The 22,025-nt window shown below is 54.5% G+C and overlaps 1 protein-coding gene across 1 annotated transcript; it reads left to right on the top strand.

Annotated features, from left to right (window-relative positions):
- Positions 1–5,124: 5,124 nt before the first annotated feature.
- Positions 5,125–21,036, top strand: SLC6A1 (solute carrier family 6 member 1). Its single transcript, XM_069484425.1, has 14 exons — positions 5,125–5,362; positions 5,757–5,888; positions 6,476–6,576; positions 8,020–8,129; positions 9,101–9,233; positions 12,247–12,381; positions 12,591–12,694; positions 13,286–13,410; positions 14,722–14,834; positions 15,170–15,301; positions 16,684–16,786; positions 17,869–17,969; positions 18,781–18,948; positions 20,932–21,036. The coding sequence occupies exons 1-14, from the start codon at positions 5,125–5,127 to the stop codon at positions 21,034–21,036; spliced, it is 1,800 nt and encodes a 599-aa protein (XP_069340526.1).
- Positions 21,037–22,025: the final 989 nt, after the last annotated feature.

Here is a 22,025-nt window from a genome sequence, read left to right as displayed (position 1 = left end):
GACCCATTTTGCCACTCCTGATCTAGGGCTTCCAAACTCCACATACTTTTTTTTCTGACAAAGCATCTCCTCATTCAGGGATTGGCAGAGGTATTCTTTCTGCTTAGTGTGGCCGTGTTTTTTAGATGGCTTTAGGACTTGATCACAGAGCATACAGCAAGGAAGGATGGGGCATCATGGGGACATTGCAATACCTTCCTACCTTAACTCCGTCCTTTCCAGAGGCTTCTTGAGTGCATCTTCTTCTGTGATACTAATCTGATCACATTATCACCCCTGCCCCATCCCTGAGACTGGTCCCTAAGCTCCTTAGCCTGGCATTCAAGGCCCTTCACAAACTGACCTTCCTAGCTTCACACTTCCCTACTTTTGTTCATGCATTTTCCTCCCCTTGGGATGCCTTTTCCCTCTTTTTAAACCTGATGAACACCTATTCAACCTTCAAAGTCCAGCTCAAACAGCCCCTCATCTGAGATACCTTCTCCGGCTGAATTAACTTATACTTCTAGTGCCTTGTTCTTACACCTCTCACAGCACTTATCACAGAGCAGAAGTAGTTCTCCTTCTAGGCAGTTTTCTTGTCAAGGGCACAGGCCTTGTCTTGTTAATCTTTGCATCCTGAGCGTCCACCCTGCCCCATGCACATAGTAGGGCCTCAGTAAAGATTTACAGAAATGCATCTTTCTGCTGGAAGCTGTTAGTTAACTAATTCAAACTTGTGACCAGGGTGTAGTTCAGAATATAAAACGCTTGAAAAAAAATTTCCATTGTCATTTCAGCACAGAGCGTGTGCTTAGTAAATACTTGTTGAATGAATGAAGGAGTGAATGAGTTGGTGAGTGAATACAGAGGATTTGTCACTGATGGTCTTACATTAACTGTGACCTTTGGAATGTTGCTTTGGTGGAATTCAGTTAATGATGGTGTAGTATGCACCTGAAGGAATGTATAGCTAGATTCTCGGTCTGCAGAACGTTGGCACCTAAGGAGGAAGAACTGGAAGACTTTGGAAAAAGGACCTGAAAAAATGCCCCAAATGATAAGGTGAGAGGTATTCCTTCCACCTGCTCCACCAGCAGGTAACAGAAGGTCACAGCCTGGCAGTCACAACAAGGAGGAAGAAACATGTGGCCTTACCACTGCAGACCCACAGAGCCATCCTCCAACACTGTCCCCAAGAGCCACAAACACTGGGGTGTGTCTCAGGAAAGGGGAGCTAACAGTTTGCAAAAAGGTTGCTTCTGCTTCCAAGATAATGTTCTAGAAAGATAGCCTGGTTACCTTGCCGTGAACCTGCACGCACTGTGCTTCCCGCATGCCATTTTTCGTAAGAGAGGGAAGCGACAGCTTAACACCCTAGTGTCACCAGTTTACACTTCCAAGCCACTGCCCGAGTGTGCAAGGGCGGCTCCCGGACCACCCGGCTAAGCCCTGGGTCCCTTATCAGTTTCAGCCCATGTACTAGATGGTGGGATTTTTTTCCTACCAGACTTTATTTATTACACAATAATTATTTTTTTATTAACCAAACACATAAATGTACCACTCCCAGAGTCTGACTGGCCTGAGGTGATGAGCTAGACCTCTTCGAACTGGCAGAAAGAGAGCCCAGAGCAAAGAGACTGACGTTTTTATTAGCTGCTACTCCCCATGGGGGTGGAAAGGATGATTTCTGCTGAGTTTTGGAAAATGCTGAAGATGCTGAAAGACCTGAATAATAAGCCCTTAATAAACGTTAGTTGTTGTCACTGCTGTCCTTGCCTTCTGGGAAGCCATGCACACACGCCAGACGCAGAGCGGCCGGTGCACACGTGGGGGGTCATGGTCACAGTGACAGCATGGCTGAGGCAGCCCAGGCCCCACCTGTGTGCCAGGCCTTGTTTTATCTGCTTTACACACACGGCCTCATTCATTTGTCATCGCGACTCTACGAGGGAGGTATTTTCATCACCCTCCCCTGTTACAGATGAGGATCAGAGAGGGGAAGTAACTCACCCAGCGTGAGTAGGTGTCGGAGGGAGCCAAGGTCCGGCTGACTCGGCCCTGGGGTGGCTTTGCTGCCGTGCGAGTCGAGGAGCCTTCTCAATCCTAAATCCTCCAAGCAGCATCTGTTGCATTAATTCATGGCTTTACGTTGTGTATCTTCATATGTTCCACATCTTCTAAAAGACAAACCCCATGTGTGGTCGTGTGGCTCTTCCTATGGAAGCTACAGGCGCTCGGCCGAACCTGAACGCTCTGCCCGGTATTCTGGAAACCGCATGCACGTCTCCCGCACGGGGAGTTCCTCGGAGCAGCCGCCGCTGTGACCCGCAGGGCGTGGCACGAGGAGGTGCTCCACACACTCAAAGAGAAGAACTCGCGGACCGAGCTTCCTGGTGGACCAGAGGGGTGGTGCAGAGATGTAAGAGTGAAACAGGAGCCCCCCGTCGATGTAAGCGGAGAAGGGCACTTAGACAGCGTGGACCTTTTGTGAACACCAAGAACAGGAAGGGAGCCGTAGCCAGTCTTGGAACTGCAATCTAGAACGCCTTCTAGACACTCTCTCCGTCTTTGGTCTCTGATCTTCCTCCTCCTCAGTAGACCAGCTCTGCTCCTCTGAGTACACGATGGGCAGAGGAGGCTGCCTCAGCCTTCCCGAGTCTCTGGCGAGACTGCTGCTCCTCCTGGGCCCCAGGACGAATTCCCGGGGAAGGCGTTTGATTGGCTAGCCTGCGTCCGGGTCAGTCTTTGTCCAAGGTGCCTGGATCATTTTGAACACATACAGCAGCTGGCGCCCACAAGGGCCGATCGGGGGGGACAGTTAAGGGCTGAGGCTGTCTCTCCTGCACATCCCAAGCCTCCCTGGTAGACCCCAGAACGGGCGGCCCCCGACGTCCTGCCGTTCTCAGGGTGGGAGGCGGCCACCGTACCGGAGTCCAGAGCCCAGGCCCGGGTCTAGGCGGGCCTCCGAGAGGAGCCTGCGGGCCGTGGAGGAGCTCAAACGGAGCGGGCAGTCCTTGAGGACAAGAAGCAGGGTGACGCTAGAGTCTGGATGGCCCGAAGATGCTCTGGTTCTCCGTGCTCGCTGGGAGGAGACGGTGGTGTTGGTAACGGACTGCACGTGAGGGCGGAGGGCGAGAGAGCAGACTGGGGGCCCCAGCGGGCAGGGCCCGGGTTGGGGGGAGGCGGCTGGGGCGGGGGCAGGGCCCACCCGCACTTCGCTTTGCCTCAGCTCCTGCCTCTGAGAATCCGCAGACCAGGGCTTCACATGTTCCAGGGTGTTCTGAGGGTTCCATAAGTTTATTTTGTGTTCTTTTATTAATTTAAACAAATTCTGTAGAACATTGTAGAAATTTTTTAAAAAGCACAAAGAAGAAAACAAAGGTCACTCATAAACTAATCATGATAAACATCTTTTGGTATATCTTTCATGTTTTTGTTTTTAAATGGACAGATTTGGGGAAAGGGAGCAAAAATGGATCATTCGAAATGAACTGCCTCAAAACCTGCTTTTCTCACCCCACAAAACAAGGTGCTCTTGCTCATGCTCTTACGTGGTCTTTTATAACATTTCTGCAAGTTTGGATGGAGGATGTGGAAAAATACCAGTTGCACTTGTCGGCTCCTAGTTGGGCCCTGGGGCTGCAGCGCTCTGTTGACTTCTCTTTTCCTTCTGATAAAATTATGGAACGTCTTCTCGCATTGTCCTCACGCCCCTCCCGCAGCTGTCCAAGGGCAGCAGCCCTCACCCCTGCATGTTCCCGGCACCCCGAGAACCAGTGCCATGCTGCATGGATTCCCTGCAGTCGCCCTGGCTGGGGACACTCTGCGGGACACGTGCACAGCCCATGCGCCCTGGCAGGCTCCCTGCACCCTTGCTGCCCTCTGCCGGAGCTGCCTGCCAGTCCCTGCTGCCTCACCGGCCCTCCCCTCCTGCTCTTCTCTGCTCTGCAGGCTGTCCGTCACCCCGGTCACCCAGGCTCGGCAGAGAGAGCCTTCTGGAGCTGACCCAGCACAGATCATCAGGTAATGTCAACAACCACAATAATGACAGCCGTTCATGGAGGTCTCACTTTCAGCCAGGCAGGTGAACAGCACTCTCACAGCCATTCAAGCTACTTTTGCTTTTACTCTACAAGCCAGAGAGGATTGCCCCCATTTTATAGGTGGGAAAACTGAGAGCAATTGAGAGTAGTACTTAGTGTTGAGTGGTAGTACTGAGTAACAGTACACAGCTGTAAAAGGCAGACTAGAGATTTAAACCCAGGACTGGTCTGAGTCCAGTTTCCTACACTGTGTTCTACCCCATGTTGCCTCTGGAACTAAAGGAGCAAGAAAGGTGTAGGGTGTCGATAGGACTCTTTGGGGTGACCGAGAGTCAAAAGAGGCATCTAAGTAAGCCAGTGATCCTTTTTCAACTGAGGGCCGGGGCTGGGCTGCCAGTGGAAGAACCCCCTTTTGCAGAGCTTGTTAAAAGTACAGATTCAGGGCTTTCCAACAACCCAATGAGGGGCGTACAGACAGGTTGAGCTTACTCAGAGTCACACGACCCGAAGTTGGTGACGTGCACTGTGATCCGGCTCCACACCTTCACCGCCCCCCGCAGCCGGCCACCTCCCTGCCCAGCCCTGGGGTGAGTCCTCCCCGCTCGCCCTGGCCTGTGGCTACTGAGGCTTCAGGCTGCGCCACATCTCCTAATTGCCTCCTTGGAGGCAAAGATGAGGATTTTGTCATGAAATACTTAATATTTCCATTTGGAAGTTTGGTCGCCTCAGGTTTCTTCTCTGAGCAGGACACATAAAGGGTGTGGCACAGATGGCCAGAGCTGAAGCGAGCGTGGGATGTGTGGACAGGCCGCGTCATCCTCACACGTGTCTTTGGAAGCAATAGGCACCTTCCTTGCTCCAGGAGCAGGGGCAGGTGGGCGGAAGGGGGCTGCGGCGGGCCTTCCGAGCCCCTCGTTTGTGGGTTGTTTTTGTTATTTGGGGGCAAGGCAGCTCCAGGGTTCTGCCCCCTTTCTGTGCCTGTCACCCCAAATCTGTCCTCCTAGGGGGACCTTGAGCCGCAAAACTGCTGTCCACGTGGACCGGGTCTGACATTGCACGCCCGTCCGCCAGGACCCCTGTGTCCAAACTCCGAGACATGGCGACCAACGGCAGCAAGGTGGCCGATGGGCAGATCTCCACTGAGGTCAGCGAGGCCCCCGTGGCCAATGACAAGCCCAAAACCCTGGTGGTCAAGGTGCAGAAGAAGGCGGCGGACCTTCCCGACCGGGACACGTGGAAGGGCCGCTTCGACTTCCTCATGTCTTGCGTGGGCTATGCCATCGGCCTGGGCAACGTCTGGAGGTTCCCCTACCTCTGCGGGAAGAACGGCGGCGGTAGGTGCTGGACTGGAGACCTCCCGGCTGGGTCTGCGCCCCACAGAGAGTGCCCACTGAGGCATTTTCTGGGGCAGCTGTAGGAGAAAAGGCCCCCTAAAGATTCCAAAAGGAATTCCAGGCCCCGTCTCTTGCTCCTTGCCCCTCTATAAAAAGGTTCCCAAAGGACAGTTGTCCTCTGTCAATGATACCAAAAAGCTCATCTCTTCGTGTTGCAAAGAACAGGGGTGTATTTTGAGCAAAGGACATCCTTGGGCCTCAGTTTGGCTTTGGCTGCTGCATTGAGGCGGGGCATAAGGAAATCTGGGAGGGGACTGAGAGCCACAGTGCGGTCTCTGACAGGGGTTCAGCCAAGACCCCGGGGCCACGAGCATCCTTCTTTTCTACCCCGCAGGAGCCTTCCTCATCCCCTACTTCCTGACGCTCATCTTTGCGGGGGTCCCACTCTTCCTGCTGGAGTGCTCCCTGGGCCAGTACACGTCCATCGGGGGGCTGGGGGTGTGGAAGCTGGCCCCCATGTTCAAGGGTAAGTCTGCAGAGGGGGGCCCTGGGTCGTGGTGGTGCTCCTGCCCGGGGCTTCCCGACACCCCGGCCCCTCCAGAGATAGGGAGCTGCCCAGTTCACATGTGAGCAGAGCGAGGCTGTTGCAAGGGACCAGGTGACGGGTGACAATGCTGGTCAGAAGCTAGGGTGGTGGAGGTGGAGAGGAGGGACCCAGTCCAGAGGCCCCCACACTTCAGCCTGCCTGTCAGCCCGTTTCCCCAGCAAGGTCTGGGTGTGACTTTCTTTGCTTCACACTCAGTGCCTGACAGGCACCCAGGTGGGCACGGGGAGTCACGCTTGCTGAGCGAGGGCTTGGGCCCCACCTCGCCTGACAAACCAAGACCCCAGCCCCACCCACTACCAGCCTGTACTGGGCCCCAGGCACGAGTCCTGGCTCCCTCACTTGCCAGATGTACGCGACCTTCAGCAAGTCACTGCCCCTCTCTTAGCCCCAGTGTCCTCAGTAATGCCTGTCTCCAAGGTCAATAAGGTTGCAGAGGCCGTGGAACACGCCACGAGGTCGCTGTTCTGACTGTGTAACGGATGCATGACGGTGTGTTCCGCCCCCAGGCGTGGGCCTCGCGGCCGCCGTGCTGTCTTTCTGGCTCAACATCTACTACATCGTCATCATCTCCTGGGCCATCTACTACCTGTACAATTCCTTCACCACGGTGAGCGGCCCCTCTGACCACGCGCTCCGGCAGGAGCCAGAGCCAGAGCCCACCCTCTGGCTGCTGGGACCACCATCCTGCCCACAGGGCCATTCCTTGAGGAGCAGGGGACTCAGTTTGTCTTTAAGAGCCTTTGTCCCCCCACAGCAGTCGTAGCACTGCAAACCGAGCGTCTTCTCCGGGCCAGGCACTTTGTGGGGGCTACCGTCTAATCCTCCCAGCACCCCTCCAAAGTGGGTACGGTTAGCCCATTTTGAATGGACCCAGCAGCCCGGGTTCTAATATTGACTCTACCGTATACCAGCTGTGCAGCTTTGGGAAAGAGACTTAACCTCTCTGAGTCTCAGTGCCCTCGTTTATAAAATGGGAATAAAAGTGAAACTCACCTCAGTTCCTCAAAATTTTAAAACAGAATTACCATATGATCCAGAAACTCCACTTCTGGGTAAGTACCCAAAGAATTGAAGGCAGGATCTCAATGAGACATTCGTACACCCATGTTCTTAGCAGCACTAGTCACAGCAGCTAAAAGGTGGAAGCAACTCAAGTGTTCATTGATGAATGAATGGATTGGCAAAATGTGGTCTATCCATAGAACAGGATATTATTCAGCCCTAAAAAGGAAGGAAATTCTGACACTTGTGGCAACACGGATTAACCTTGAGGACACTAAGTGAAATAAGCCAGTCACAAAAAGACAAATACTGTACGATCTCACCTATACTCGGTCACTAGAGCAGCAGAATTCATGTAGACAAAGTAAAATGCCGGTTGCCAGGTGCTGGGGAGGGGACTGGTGAGTCGCTTAATGGGGACAGAGTTTCGGTTTTGCAAAATGAAAAAAGTTCTAAAGATAGTGATGACGGCTGCACAACATTGTGACTGTAGTTAATGCCACTGAGCTGTGTATACTTACAAAGGGTCAAGATGGTAAATTTTGTTATGTGTATTTTATCACAATAAAAAATATGGAAGAAAATGAAACCCACCTGACAGTGTTTTGAGGATTAAGGAGCAAATGTGTGTAAAGTGCTTAGAACCACACCCGGCAGGGCACAAGCCCTGACTTTGCTGTTACCGTCATTGTGCAGAGTCAGATGGGCAAGGTCTCTTGCCCAAGGTCACGTAGCTGGGGCGTGGCCCCAAGGTCACCAAGAGACCTTACAGGTGCAGCTCAGAAGGCTGGTTGTGAGCAGGTCAAGGTTCAAATTTCAGCTCTGACACTTAGTAGCTGTGCATTCTTGAGCAAGTTGCTGCCCCTCTCTGATCTATAAGATGGGGGTCATAATGCTACATGCCTCCCAGAGTTGCTGGGAAGGGGAAGTGGGCCAATGGCTATTAGGAGACTTGGGGGACCGAGAGGGTGGGCAGGGTGCCCTGGGACCACTTGTGCCAGCCCCTGAGGGTTCAGTGGGATTTGTCCTCATGACTATGTCCTTGCAGACGCTCCCGTGGAAACAATGTGACAACCCCTGGAACACAGACCGCTGCTTCTCCAACTACAGCATTGTCAACACCACCAACATGACCAGTGCCGTGGTGGAGTTCTGGGAGTGAGTACGGGGCCACCCACGGGGCTAGGGGCAGGACACGTCAGCCACGTCCCGCAGAAGACAGAGGCCCCTCAAAGGGGCAAGGGAAGAGTTTGATAAAGCCGTGGGTTGCATTACGACGTTTCAGTCATCAACAGACCACGTGTATGACAGTGGTCCCTTAAGATTATAATACCTATGCATGTTTTCCCTGCACCTTTTCTACATTTAGATATGTCTAGATACCCAAATGCTACCATTGTGTCACAACTGCGCAGTAGGCTGTTCCACCTAGGTTTGTGTAGCGCGCTCTGTGACGTTCGCTCGACGAAATCACCCAATGGTGCGTTTCTCAGACCGCATCCCCATCGTTAAGCAATGCGTGGCTGTATTTGCAGACAAGTGGGCAGGGTTAAAGGAGCCACCAGCGATGGGGAAGCCCTTTCCTCCCCAGAAAGAGCTGGACCGTGCCGGGCAAGGAGTCATTCCAACCGATGAGTCTGAGGGGCTGTGCTGAGCCCTGAGACTCGAGAAAGAAGCGAGGGCCAACCCACAGAGGCCTTGAGAGGCTGACCGGGGCATTTGGGCTTCGCTCTAGAACAAGAGGGAGCTATTCATTGCAGGTTTTTAGGCAGGGGAGTGACATGATCAGACTGGCAATTTAGAAGGCGCCCTGGGGCTGGCCAGAGTAGGAGGGAGCAAAAGTGAAGGCGGGGTGGTACTAGGAGGCCACCCGGCCACCAGATGAGCAATAATGGTGGCTGACTAAGGCACTGGCAGGTCCTGCTCTCTTTGATCTGTTGACCAAACAGCACTTTTGACTAATCAGTAGAATGAGCCTCACAGTGCCATCCACCTCTTGAATCGTGATGATCACGGTGTCAGCAGTCACTGGGGAGGATATCATTTATGTCCCCGTCCTGGGTGCTCCTGGGTCACTCCAGCTCGCGCCAGCCCCGTGTGACTTTCTCCTCCCTCCACTGTTCGGCCAGGCGCAACATGCACCAGATGACCGACGGGCTGGATAAGCCAGGCCAGATCCGCTGGCCGCTGGCCATCACGCTGGCCATCGCCTGGATCCTTGTGTATTTCTGTATCTGGAAAGGAGTTGGCTGGACTGGAAAGGTAAGGGATGTATGTGCACCGTGGGGACAGCAGGGCAGCTGGCAGGGGACGGGTCTACCAAGGGACCTCTGCCCTGGGCAAGGAGTCCACACCTCCCTGAGCCCCATCCGACCTTGAGTTAAACCGGCCGCTTCAGCTCTCTGTGGGTCTGTTTCCTTTCCTGTAAAATTGGAATAAAAACACTGCCTGCCTTCCGGGCGGATGTGAGGGTTAAAGGAAATAACGCAAGTCAGGCACGGAGCACAGTGCCAGGTTCACGGTGAGTCCCACGAGATGCCACTGGGCTTGACAGAGCCACCCCAAAACAGAGGGCAAATGTTGCTCAAGGACCGTTGAGCAAACTTTCCCCGAGCATCTGCTCTGCGCCAAGCCTTGTTCTAGATGCAGGGGCTCCAGAGACGACAACTTCACATCCTGACCCTTGAGGACAACGGAGATGGATAGATTAATTGTTAAATACTCTGCATTCACAGTGTTCAGCTCCCAGTGGGCCAGCTATTTACCGGCTATGAGCTCAGGCGAGTCACTTTGCCTCCCTGAAACTCAATTTTGTCCTCTGTCAACCACTTATCTATTGGTTTATTATGATAATCAAATGAGATGGTCATTTTGTAAAGCACGCAGCACCGAGCAAGGAGAGTTGTTACTGCTTTTGATTTTATTATTGGCAAATGCAGAGCAATGCCACGCTGGGGTGTCCAGCCTGGGGACATCTGGGGGGCTGGCCCATCAAAGCGGGAGGAGGGGAGCTGGCCGCAGTGTCCCCTTCTCCATTTCAAGCCCCACCCAGGAGTTCAGGGACAGAAGATGGCAGAGTCTCTCACTGGCCGTGGCCTGAAGGAAACTCAGCAAGTGCGTCGTGTGAGATCTTCCAGCGAGTAAAGGGCAGAGAAGGGATTTGAACTGAATAAGGCTGGAGGTAGGGAGGTCACAACTACCCAAGAGGCTGATGCAAGGTTCTAGAAGAGACAGTGCCAACGAGCCAAGCAGAACCTTAACCAAGGCCACACTTGGGCATGGGCAGAGCTGATTAAAAGAGCCTCATTTCAGCCTGGTGGGAACTTTGGACCCACTGGGTTCTCAGATTCAAGGTTTGTGTCAAAACATCGCTGACCTGTCCCTAGGACTAGGGAGACAGGAAGAGGGCACAGTCTGTCTTTAGGAAGCAGAAAAGTATAGGGTTTAAGGGCTTTGGAAGAGGGTTTGAATCTCACTCCCCAGATTCATAGCTGTGTGTGCTTGGGCAAGTCATTTCACCTCTCTGAGCCTCGGTCTCCTCATCTGTTAAATGGTCACAATAACAGTACCTTACAGAGTTGTCACAAAGCCAGAGGGAGACATACAGAATGCTTAGCATATGCCTAGCACATAGTAGGCACCCAAAACATAGTATCAATTATAATCATTTTGGGGTGGTATCTAGAGTTCCTGCTACATAAGAAGACTGACCACTCCTTGGGGACAGAGAGTAGGGGCCCTCTCACTGCATCAGTTGAGGGTATCAACTAATCCATCCACAAGCATTTCTTGAACACCTACTGTGTGCCTGGATTCATGCTTCCACGCTGAACGTAGAAGACACGGGGAAGTACAGGCCCTAGGCAACATATACTAAGCATGTTGTATGTCCTCCTCTAGCTGACCTTTCTGTAACAAGGGTCATTATACCCATTTTCCAGACAAGAGAAAGTGAAGCTCTGAGAGGAGAAGAAATTGACCCAAAGTCTCACAGCCTGTAGGTGTCACAGATAACTTGAATTCCCTTTTGCTAATTCCGAGTACAGTGGTTTTTCTAGTGGATCACGGCGGCCATTCCATGAATCCTTGACTGAGGAATCTCAGAGTCAAGTCAGGGGGATGAAGCTAACCCAGAGAATAATCCATGCTGACTGGGAGGTAGGCTCACATCAGACCTCGACAGAACGTCGTCAAACTTACAGATTCCTCTTCCGCACTAGTGAGCAAAAAAATCCAATTGCAGACAGTGATATCAGTCTTTGACATCAGTGATTATCCATCTGGCAAAACATAATTTTTTAAATGATTATACTCAGTGCCAGGACTGTGAGGAAGCCCCTCTCAGAGGCTGGGTGAAGTTCCGTTCTGGAGGGCAACGAGGTGATATGCATAAAAGACTTTGACAAGTTGATTCCTTTTTACTCCCTAACTCACTGCTAGAAAATTTTCCCAAGAGTGGTATAATAATTTGGTAGCTAGAGATTTAAGTATAGGACTGTTCAATGTAGGATCACTTAGATTCACATAAAATTGGAGGTAACCTAAATGGAAACAGGAGGGAAAACTTGAAAAAGGATGGTGAGACCTCCTGAGGGACTATTTTGTATAATTAAAAAATCATATTGTTCATGAGACAATAAAACAATATTTAATAAACAAAACAGGAAACAAAACTGTATGTACTGTGTGTTTTTAACTTTTAACATGTTAAATGAATAAGCAAGTATGTAATTGGAACCTCATTTTATAAGAAAATGTGATTATATATGCAAAGGAGAGTCTCAGGGGAGGAACAGTAAAATGTTAACAACCATGCATTTATTAATACGCATCTGTCAGACAATTATTGAGTGCCTACAATATACCATGGACTGTTCGAGGTCTTGGGAGAACAGAGACGTGAATAACACAAGCCCTGTCCTTCATATGATTTACATTCTAGGAGCTGTTGAGGGGAACTTTAGTTGTGTGTGTGTTCGTATGTAATTTTTAAATTTTCCTGCCACCACATGTATTACTCCGATAATTTAGAAGTCAGAAAATAAGAGGGGATGGGGGAAGGAAAAAAACCAAGTGCTGAGCTGGTTGGTTCAAACTCCAAGGAGGAGCTTCAGAAAAGTGGCCAAGCAGAGCAGAAATATCGGAAGGCTTCCTGGAGGAAGAAGAACTGGCACCAAGCCCAGAGCCCCAACAGGTGTGGCTGCAGGTGAAGCAGGGGAGGAGGAAGCATGATCCTGCTGGAGGGGTTGTGACCCGTCCCGCACTTTCCTCCCAGGTGGTCTACTTCTCTGCCACATACCCCTACGTCATGCTGATTATCCTGTTCTTCCGCGGAGTGACGCTGCCCGGGGCCAAGGAGGGCATCCTCTTCTACATTACGCCCAACTTCCGGAAGCTGTCCGACTCCGAGGTGAGCGCCCCTCCGCGTGTGCGCCCTGGAGGGCCCAGCCTGGGTCTGGAGCCGCCCCTGACTAGCTGTAGGACAAGTCATTGCGCCTCTCCGACCCTTAGCTGTGAACTAGGTTTGTCGCCAGGTAGAGCTGGTGAGACATGTAAAAGGCCCTGGGGAGCCGCGGCTGCGATTATTACTTTGACAGTTGTTGACAATTCTGCCCACAGGTGTGGCTGGATGCGGCTACCCAGATCTTCTTCTCCTACGGGCTGGGCCTGGGATCCCTGATCGCTCTCGGGAGCTACAACTCTTTCCACAACAACGTCTACAGGTGCGCGGGTGCCCCTTCCTTCGCTGCCGCGCCGCCGGCCCCCTGGCCTTTATCGAGGGTTAGGTCCCTCCTTGGCCACTTGGCCCTCTCGGCTCAACCCCTCTGAGCCACATCCATAAGGGTATGCCACCCCTTCTGGTTGCGCTCCTTCCCTGCCCCGGGCCCCCCGGCTCCGCCCTCCCCCGGCTCCGCCCTCCCCCGGCTCCGCCCTCCCCCGGCTCCGCCCTCCCCCGGCTCCGCCCTCCCCCGGCTCCGCCCTCCCCCGGCTCCGCCCTCCCCCGGCTCCGCCCTCCCCCGGCTCCGCCCTCCCCCGGCTCCGCCCTCCCCCGGCTCCGCCCTCCCCCGGCTCCGCCCTCCCCCGGCTCCGCCCTCCCCCGGCTCCGCCCTCCCCCGGCTCCGCCCTCCCCCGGCTCCGCCCTCCCCCGGCTCCGCCCTCCCCCGGCTCCGCCCTCCCCCGGCTCCGCCCTCCCCCGGCTCCGCCCTCCCCCGGCTCCGCCCTCCCCCGGCTCCGCCCTCCCCCGGCTCCCTGGCGGCACGCCCCTCCCCCAGCCCGACAGCCCCGCCCCTGACCACGCCCCTCCCGCTCCGCAGGGACTCCATCATCGTCTGCTGCATCAATTCGTGCACCAGCATGTTTGCAGGATTCGTCATCTTCTCCATCGTGGGCTTCATGGCCCATGTCACCAAGCGGTCCATTGCTGATGTGGCGGCTTCAGGTCAGCGCCGCAGCGTGGAGGGTCTGGGCTCCTGGGGAGGGAAGGGCTTACCGCCTGGCCTGTGTGTCATCCTCAGCACCGCCTGGCTCGCTGGCACTGCGCACTCCTATGTGCCAGGCAATGCTCTGAGCACTTCCCACGGACTGTACCCCTGAATATTCCCAGTGACACGTGATAGATGCTGTCGTTATCCCCATTTCATAGCTGAGGAAACTAAAGCTCACCGGAGTCATCTGCCCAAGGTCATGGAACCAGAAAGGTGGTGGATCTGGAGTTTGAACCTAGGTCTGGCTCCGCGCAAAGCCTGGGCTCTTAGTCTCGTGGCCATGCTGGCACATCCAGCACAATCCTGGATTTTTTGGTGGGGGAAAGACCCAATTTTACCACCGGGGCGTCAACTTTTGTCCAATTTGGACATGTTCACCACCATAACACAAAGCCCCCTGAGTCTGTGCTTTTGTCCTGGCTCCAAAAATGTTCTCACCAAGTGGGCTATGCCCACTCTGCTCGCCACACAGTCGTCAATGCCACGGGGCCAAGGAAAACCCCAGGCAACCCTTCCCTGCTCAGCCAGGCAGGCAGCAGATGGCAGGGACCCACTGTGTGCACTGCAGAGGCCCCGGAGGCTCTGGGAGGGACGTGACTTGTCCCTTGGAGAATTGGGCTGGTCGTGGAGAGGAACGTTCTCTACTGAGGTTCTAATCTCCCCTACAATGACAGCCCCATCTCATCTCTCTGGAACTCCCTGCCCTCCGCCCTCATGCCCCTCCAGAGCCAGACGCAGGGCGGTTAGTATCTTTCCTTCTCATTCCAAGGTTTCTCCTGATCTCTCGGACACCTCCACCAGGCCCTCAAACACATGTCAAACAAGGCTCCCCCAGCCTTCCTCCCTCCTGTGTTCCCATTGCAGGAAGGGTTTCGTCATTGTTCAGTGCCCAGGGACCTCAGCATCGTCCTGGGCTCTTCTCTCCCCCTCACCCTGTGAGCCAACCAATACCAGGTTGCCCCTTCTGCCTCCTAAGTGCCCCGTTCTGGCCACCTCTCTGCACCTGCACTGTCCCTACCACTGGCCAGGCCATGGCAGTCCCTTGTCCAGACAGTGGCCACAGCTCCTCACTGGTCCTCGAGCCTCTGGACATAACCGGGTGGCCCCCGCATCCCCTGCTCTGTTTCCTTATCTCCAGATAAGGGGCTGGCAGCACTCTCCCAAAAGGTCACTATGAAGACGAAGTGAAACAAAGCTTAGGCAGCGGCGGCGTGCTGTGTGGGGCTTAGGATCTGCTTTCCTTCTCTTCTGCCCTTCCCCCACAGGCCCGGGGCTGGCGTTCCTGGCATACCCAGAGGCGGTGACCCAGCTGCCCATCTCTCCCCTCTGGGCCATCCTCTTCTTCTCAATGCTGCTGATGTTGGGCATTGACAGCCAGGTGAGGAGTCCCCACCCGACTCCTCAGCCGGGAAGCAAGCAGGGATGGAAGGCCACTCTTAGGCCCCCAAGAAGATGACCAAGAATTTTGGGCCCTTAGAATGTCCCACTGCATGAAACTTCAGGAAACACCTCGGCCAAATTCTCCATTTTCTAGAAAGGAAAACTGATGCCCCGCAGGGAGGGACTGTCCTGAGGTCACAGAGTGAGTCAGAAGCAGTCAGCCTGGGTCCTGGGGCCCTCCCGGCCCTGCCATCCCGCGCGCTGCGGGGCCGGGCTGTGGGCGGGAGGGGCTGGGGGCTGCGGCAGGTGGCTGACCTCTGTTCCCGCCTGAAGTTCTGCACCGTGGAGGGCTTCATCACGGCCCTGGTGGACGAGTACCCCAGACTCCTCCGCAACCGCCGGGAGCTCTTCATTGCTGCTGTCTGCATCATCTCCTACCTGATCGGCCTCTCTAACATCACCCAGGTAGGCTCAGTCAGCACCTGGGACAGCCCCAGCCCTGCCATATCCCATCTTTCATCGTGTGCCAACTCCTGGGCACACAGCAGTGAGTCAGATGGGGTCCCTGCCCTCCAGGGGCTCCCAGGCTGGCAGCAGACATGCTGAGCCAGGAAGTATAGGGCAGAGCTAGAGAATGCAGCACCTAACCTGGCCTGGGGCACCAGGGACTGCTTCCTGGAGGAGGAAGCTTTGTAGGAGCTGAGTTTTGAAAGGCTCACAGAAGTTAGCCAGAGAGTCAAATGGGGGCTGACACTGCCCAAAGCTCCGTTGCATCCCCACTTTTCTTTCCATATTGGTATGAATGAGAAACTCTCTCTGCATTCGAGGCCTTCTGAGTCTAGTCAGAAGACATAGACATAACTGATGAATTGTACAATAAATATAAACGACTCTAAACACATGAGCTCAGCTCTGCGGGGCTGATTTATGATCCACAAAACCACCCCTGGATCCAAACGGAGTTCTGACTCAGGGTTAGCGTTGACTCATTCCTTCATTCGTCCACAGTTGTTGAGCACCTGCTAGGTAGGGCCCTGGCCTGACCCCGGAAATTCAGTAACTAACGCGTCAGACACTACTGTGTCTGCTCTCTTGGACCTTACGTTGTGGTGGATGAGACTGACATACAAACTAGACGATTTCAAAGAGTGTCAAGTGCCATGAAGAAAAGAGGCCCGTAGACTAGAGGGCGGCCACTCTGCCGCAGACAAAGCAGTCGGGGGGGGGGGGGGGACTGTCTAAGGAAGTCACAGTGAGCTGAGACCTCAGCGATGAGGAAGAGCAGCCAGGGGACGAGCCGGGGGAAGAAAGCACAGCAGGCGCAGAGGCCCCGAGGTGGGGACGGGCTGGGGCGTGTGAGGGACGGGCGGGCAGTGTGGCAGAGGCAGAGCACGTGAGAGGGAGGGGTGGGGGTGGGGCATGAAGAACCAGACCACGCAGGACCCACCAGGCCAGGGCATTTGGACTGGACTGGATTGGATATCTCTGTACTTATTTATATTATCGTCTTATTTAAGCCATGGAAGGTTTTAAGCAGGGGAGAGACATGGCTGGCTTACACTATGGAAAGATGGCCCTGGTGCCCAACTCCTCCTCTGCCCCCAGCCCTACCAGAAATGGGGCATCTCCCTCTGCCACCTGGATATTTTCTTCCAAGTCCCCAGCCTGAGCACATCCTTTCCTGGTCACAAGGTCCTCCATGCTTCCTCTAATCCACCCTTAAGCCTTCGTGCCGCAGTGTAGCCTAATCCCATCCTCGTGAGGCTCCAGAGCCCATGTCATCTGTGAACCGAATGCACTGGGCCCTGGGGGAAGTGGGCCTGTTCTCACCTCTTTTCCTCTTGCAGGGGGGCATTTATGTCTTCAAGCTTTTTGATTACTACTCTGCCAGTGGCATGAGCCTGCTGTTCCTCGTGTTCTTTGAATGTGTCTCTATTTCCTGGTTTTATGGTGAGCATCAACCCCTCCTCCCATATTCGTTCATTAATTCATTCATTCCTTTCTTCAGTCATCACTCAACAAATACAACTTGAACACCAGGCCCTTCCCCTACATTAATTTATTTATTCTTCACAACACAATTCAATGAGGTTAGCACAGGAGGTTTCCATGTTTAGAAGATATAAGGACAGTTGAATCCATTTAAAATGGGAGCCAACATTTCTTCATAAACTTTGGAATAAAAAGGTTTGGTTGAGATTTTATCTAGAAAAGGGAAACCAAAACTATAAAAAAAAAAACTTCTTACAATTACATATTTAACAAAAGCTAGGCTATAATTAAAAGTGTGCATTGTCTTAGAACAAATAAAAAAGGAAGCGTAGATTTTATTTGTTTATTTTGTGGCTTACGTTTTCTGAGCCAACTGCATGATAGTCAAAACGGTATCCTTCTCCGCCCATTTGATTGTCACAGCAGATCAAATGTTTTGAAACAGACGTGACATTCTGTGTATCCTCTTTGCAGTACCTGCCACCTCATCCCCTGTCATTGTCCCTTCTTATCTCTCTGACTGTTCCAACAGTTGGATCCTCACTGATCAGTGACTTTGCTTGTATTTTGAGCAGTGCGCAACACCGCTCTTCAAGACACCCTGTGGGTTCGGGGTTTTTCTTTTTTGTGAGATTTGCAGTTCTTTGCAATCGATGGCCTGTTTCTTATAGCATCAGACCACCAGGGAAAAGCTGCCCCTGCCCCGAGAAGCCTCTGCAGGAAAGGCTGGGATAGATGCTGGGTGGGAGGGACACGGGGAGCAGGGGGAACACATTTTATATGTACCCTTTTGTTGGCAGATATCTTCATTTTAAGGGGACTTGCTTTCCTACACAACCCACTGCTGGGCGGATTGGGCTACTGAAAAATACTTAGGACATGAGGATCCCAGAGTATTATTCCGGGATACAGACAAGGAGACTGGGGCTCAGAGTGGTTAGGTGGCTTGTCCGTGGTCACCCTGAGAAAGAATGGTAGAACTAGGCTTTGAGCCTTCAGCTCCCACAGTTCATCCATCCCTCCTGCCGCCAACGTCACAGGTGTCAACCGATTCTATGACAATATCCAGGAGATGGTTGGCTCCAGGCCCTGCATCTGGTGGAAACTCTGCTGGTCTTTCTTCACCCCAATCATCGTGGCGGTAAGAGCAAGGCTCGAGCAGCCGTGTTAGGACAGGTCTAGACCAGGCCCTGGGGTGGGGGCAGCGGTGCTCAGGTCCAGAGAGAAATTTCTGGAGGCAAAGGCAGGAGGGAGAGGCCACAGAAACCCTGCTCCTTAATAATACCTCTCCCTGCTCCTTGTTGAGCACCCACTTTGCACTCTGCTGGGTGGCAGCCACATGGCCCCATCCTCACGAACTGCAGGGAAATGGGCATTACTGTCCCACCTACCTCTGAAGGTCTGGGGCCCACCCAGCTGGCATCACCCAGTGAGTCAGTGCTGGGATTCAAACCAGCGCGGCCTCATTCGGAAGCCCAGGCTCTTGGCACTGGGAAGCCTCTCATTCTCAGTGTCCCTCATTGCCTCCCACAAGGGGGAGCTGAGGCAGGCATGGGCCTGGGAGTTGGGAGTTGGGGGTGGGGGGTGGCGGAGGTGGCAGGGGGTGCTGGGCCACTCCATATGTGTGTTCTGCACAAGGGTACAGAGAGGATGGCAGACTAGGAGCTGAATCCAACCCTCGTTCCGCTTCCCAAGGTGGTGAACCAGGAGGAAGGGACACCCTTTTCTAATTGGTCCCCCTGGAGTAGATGCCGTTTCCTGCTACTCTTTCCAGAGAGGGTCGCTTTTTCTGTTGTGCACAAAGGCACCATATGTACTAGCAGCGACCTTGGGTGCAGGACTCCCATGATGCTGGGCCCTTTAAGGGTCAGCCTCGGGCAGGGGTGGAGGGCAGGGGACCTGTTGGCTAAAAGGTTGTCCACTCTGGGTGACTGACTGCTGCCCCTCCCCAGGGCGTGTTCATTTTCAGTGCCGTGCAGATGACTCCTCTCACCATGGGAAGCTACGTTTTCCCCAAGTGGGGGCAGGGCGTGGGCTGGCTCATGGCCCTGTCTTCCATGGTCCTCATCCCTGGGTACATGGCCTACATGTTCCTCACCTTAAAGGGCTCCCTGAAGCAGGTAAGCCCCTTTCCACCCTTTGAATTGCTAGTCCCCTTCCCTCGCTGCGCTGGGCACAGCCCTGCCCTTTGTGAAGTTTATGGTCTAGCTAGGAAGACAGAAAGTCAACAGCTAGTGACAATAGATTGTTTCTTAGAGGCACTGTGATTGGGGCAAGCTGAGGAGGTGGGAGCAAGTAGCCCTGCCTGGGGGAAGAAGGATTAGGAAAGGAAGCCTGAGGGTAAATCAGACTTAAAAGTAGAAGCAGAAAGAATGTTCCTAGAAGGGAGAGGGGAGGAAAGGCTGAGAAGCATGTGCAAAGGTCCAGGGGTATACACTGCATTTGGTAAACTGAGCAGAGATCAGTGTGGCTGGAGGGTAGAGTGGGGAGGGGCGTCAGGAGGAGGTGTGATAAGAGATGAGGGTAGGGGCATAAGAAGTTCTGGCCAGATCATGAAGGGCTTTGAAAAATCAAGACAAGAACTTTGGACTTTATCCGGAGTCAATGGGGAGCCTTCCAGGGTTTGGAAAAGATGAAGGGTAGGGTTGGATTTGTTCAGGGCTTACCCCAGATCACCTTTGTGGGTTTGATATAGAGAAAATGTGGTTTTAGCCACAGGAAAGACAAGTAGGAGAGACATGCTGCCCCCGGGGAGGGGGGCCACCATCACGCACTGTACTCGGTGCTCTCCAGCTCTCTGTTAAATTGCTCTGAGTTCTTGAGTGGAGCAAGGCAGTGCTGGAGATGCCCAGGTACAGGAGGCACTGGGGGGTATGTGCTGGCTGGGAAGACCTCACTGAGGAGGCGTGGAGGGTCAGAACGCAGAGGGCCACAGCTGGAAGCCCCCGGGACTGGTTCTCCACCTCACTCCCCTGGACCATGTGCCTGCCAGACCCCCTGGGCGCCAGCAGAGGGAGCTCTATGGCCCGAGGCATAGGGAAGACGGGCAGCCCCACATGTAGTCCCTGGAGTTGCTGGGCCAGCCTCCTCCTTTCACAGATGGGGAAACTGAGGCTGGGGAGTTGCTTACCCCACCCTTCTTATGAACAGAGCCAGTGCTTGCATCCCTTTCTTCCCACTCCGGGTCCGAAGCTTTTGTTCTAGGAAAAGGCAAGACATACCTGAAGCCAGGATGTCGGGGGATGTGTGCCGTGAGGGTAGTGGGGGACCCATCCACTCAGCAATTATGTGCTGAGCACCTACTATGGCCAGACACTATTGTCAGTGCCCGGGATGACAGCCATGAACAAAGTCAGCAGAAATCCCACCCTCCTGGAGCTTAAATTATGGCAGAGGAAGACAAACAATTAAGAAAATAAAAACACATGAGATGGGGATGAGGACTATGGAGAAAAATAAAGCAGGTAGGGAGTTTAGGGAGTGCTGGGTTAGGCCTCGCTGAGAAGGTAAAACACTGGAGCCAAGACCTAAGGAGGCAGACAGTGAGCTCTGTAACTATCTGAAGGGAAGGCTGCGCAGATGGAGGGCACGGCATGTGCAAAGGCCCTGGGGCAGGAGCATGCCTGATGTATGTGAAGGGCAGTGAGGAGTCCCCTGTGGCTGGGGTGGATAAGTGAGAGGGGAGGGGGAGGACATTGCCGTCTGAGAGGTGACAGGGGCCAGATCCTGTAGGGCCTTGCAGGGCTTTGGCATTTCCTCTTGGTCAAATGGGAGCCCTTGTTGAGTCCTGAGGAGTAGAGGGACATGACCTGTCTTTGGTTTTCAGGGGACCTCTCCCACTGCTATGTGGAGAATAGAATGAAGGGGTGGCAAGAGTGGACCGTGAGGGCCAGTTAGGAGTGGCTGCAAGTGGGTGTGGTGTGACCAGGCGGGGGCTGCAGAGCCGGTAGCCCATGTGGGGATGTGGCTGGAGTCTGGGTGTCATTTGAAGGCAGAACAGACAGGACAGGGCTGAAGAGGGGGTGGGAGAAGGGAGCGGCCAGTCCCCCACCGTCCCAGCCCGAACTTTCCCCAGAGAGCCTCACCCCTCCCTGTGCCCTCAGCGCATCCAGGTCATGATCCAGCCCAGCGAAGACATCGTTCGCCCGGAGAACGGGCCGGAGCAGCCGCAGGCCAGCGGCTCAGCCAGCAAGGAGGCCTACATCTAGGGGCGGGGGCCGCGCCCGACCCCGCACTCTCACCCCCGCCCTGGCTGAGCGCGACCACCACTTGATGTCTGAGGGTACCTTCTAGCTCAACCTACCTCGAGTGGCGAGTCCGGACACCATCACCACGCGGAGAGAGGGGAGGTGGGAGGACAGTGAAACTCCTGGGTGGGCCCTGCGGTGGGCAAGGATACCTGGTGGCTTCCGGCACCCGGCGGGCTGGTGACCTTCCAACCCAGGCCCCGTAAGCATCCAGCGGTCGTAGACCATCCTTCTCCCGCCAGCGAGCGTGCCGCAGCGAGGCCACACGCACGCTCCTGGCTACTTTAGCCGTAGTCCTGACTGTTCTCGCTGCCGAGCCCGGACTGCTGTCTCGGCCTGTGCGGGCGTCCCCTCCCTCGGCCGCGGCTCTGTCGCGAAGGGCATTCTGTACCATCGGCGTCTCCAGGGACAGCTCGCTGGCAAGCGGCGGGCAGCAGCGGGGCTCTGGCTTGCATTTCCGCTTTTCCTTCCCGAGGCAGCTGGACAGAATGACCCCCAAGACCTCAGTCAGCACTCCCAGAGCTGCTTGTCACGCGGTCGGAGCGTCCTTTGTCCCGCCGCCTGTCGCTCCGGCCCGTCCTCGCCAGGCCGGTCCTGGTCGGCCCAGACCGGCCCTGCGCGCTGGGAACCGCCGCAAGCACAACCGATTTCTCTTCCCCGCCACTCCGGGGGGCGCAGGTCCCACCGGGGAAGCCCCGGCTTCCCCAGGCTGCCCGGTGTTGCAGAGCCTGGCGCAATTGCGGAGGAAATCGTGGGGAGCCGGTGCAGGCCCGCGCATCTCTCCATCTCTCGGGTTCCCCTTCAAACGACCACCCTCGCTGCCGCCCCGCCAAGCCGCTGCCGCCTCTCCTTCCGTGACGGTCCTCAGCAGGGGTCACCTCACTGCCACTAAAACCCACCCAGCCCACTAACTAACCGAGGAGCTAGTGTTCACCCAGAGACACCCCTCC

This window comes from Eulemur rufifrons, chromosome 10 (genome assembly GCF_041146395.1).
Source record: "Eulemur rufifrons isolate Redbay chromosome 10, OSU_ERuf_1, whole genome shotgun sequence".
NCBI classification, from domain to species: domain Eukaryota; kingdom Metazoa; phylum Chordata; class Mammalia; order Primates; family Lemuridae; genus Eulemur; species Eulemur rufifrons.
This window is presented reverse-complemented; position numbering and strand designations above follow the sequence as displayed.

Bases quoted from the DNA above. Each gene is read 5' to 3' on its own strand.
- SLC6A1 (XM_069484425.1), top strand. From the start codon at position 5,125: ATGGCGACCAACGGCAGCAAGGTGGCCGATGGGCAGATCTCCACTGAG. The intron at 5,889-6,475 runs GTAAGTCTGCAG...TTCCGCCCCCAG, and splicing joins GCTGGCCCCCATGTTCAAGG to GCGTGGGCCTCGCGGCCGCC. The intron at 15,302-16,683 runs GTAGGCTCAGTC...TTCCTCTTGCAG, and splicing joins GCCTCTCTAACATCACCCAG to GGGGGCATTTATGTCTTCAA.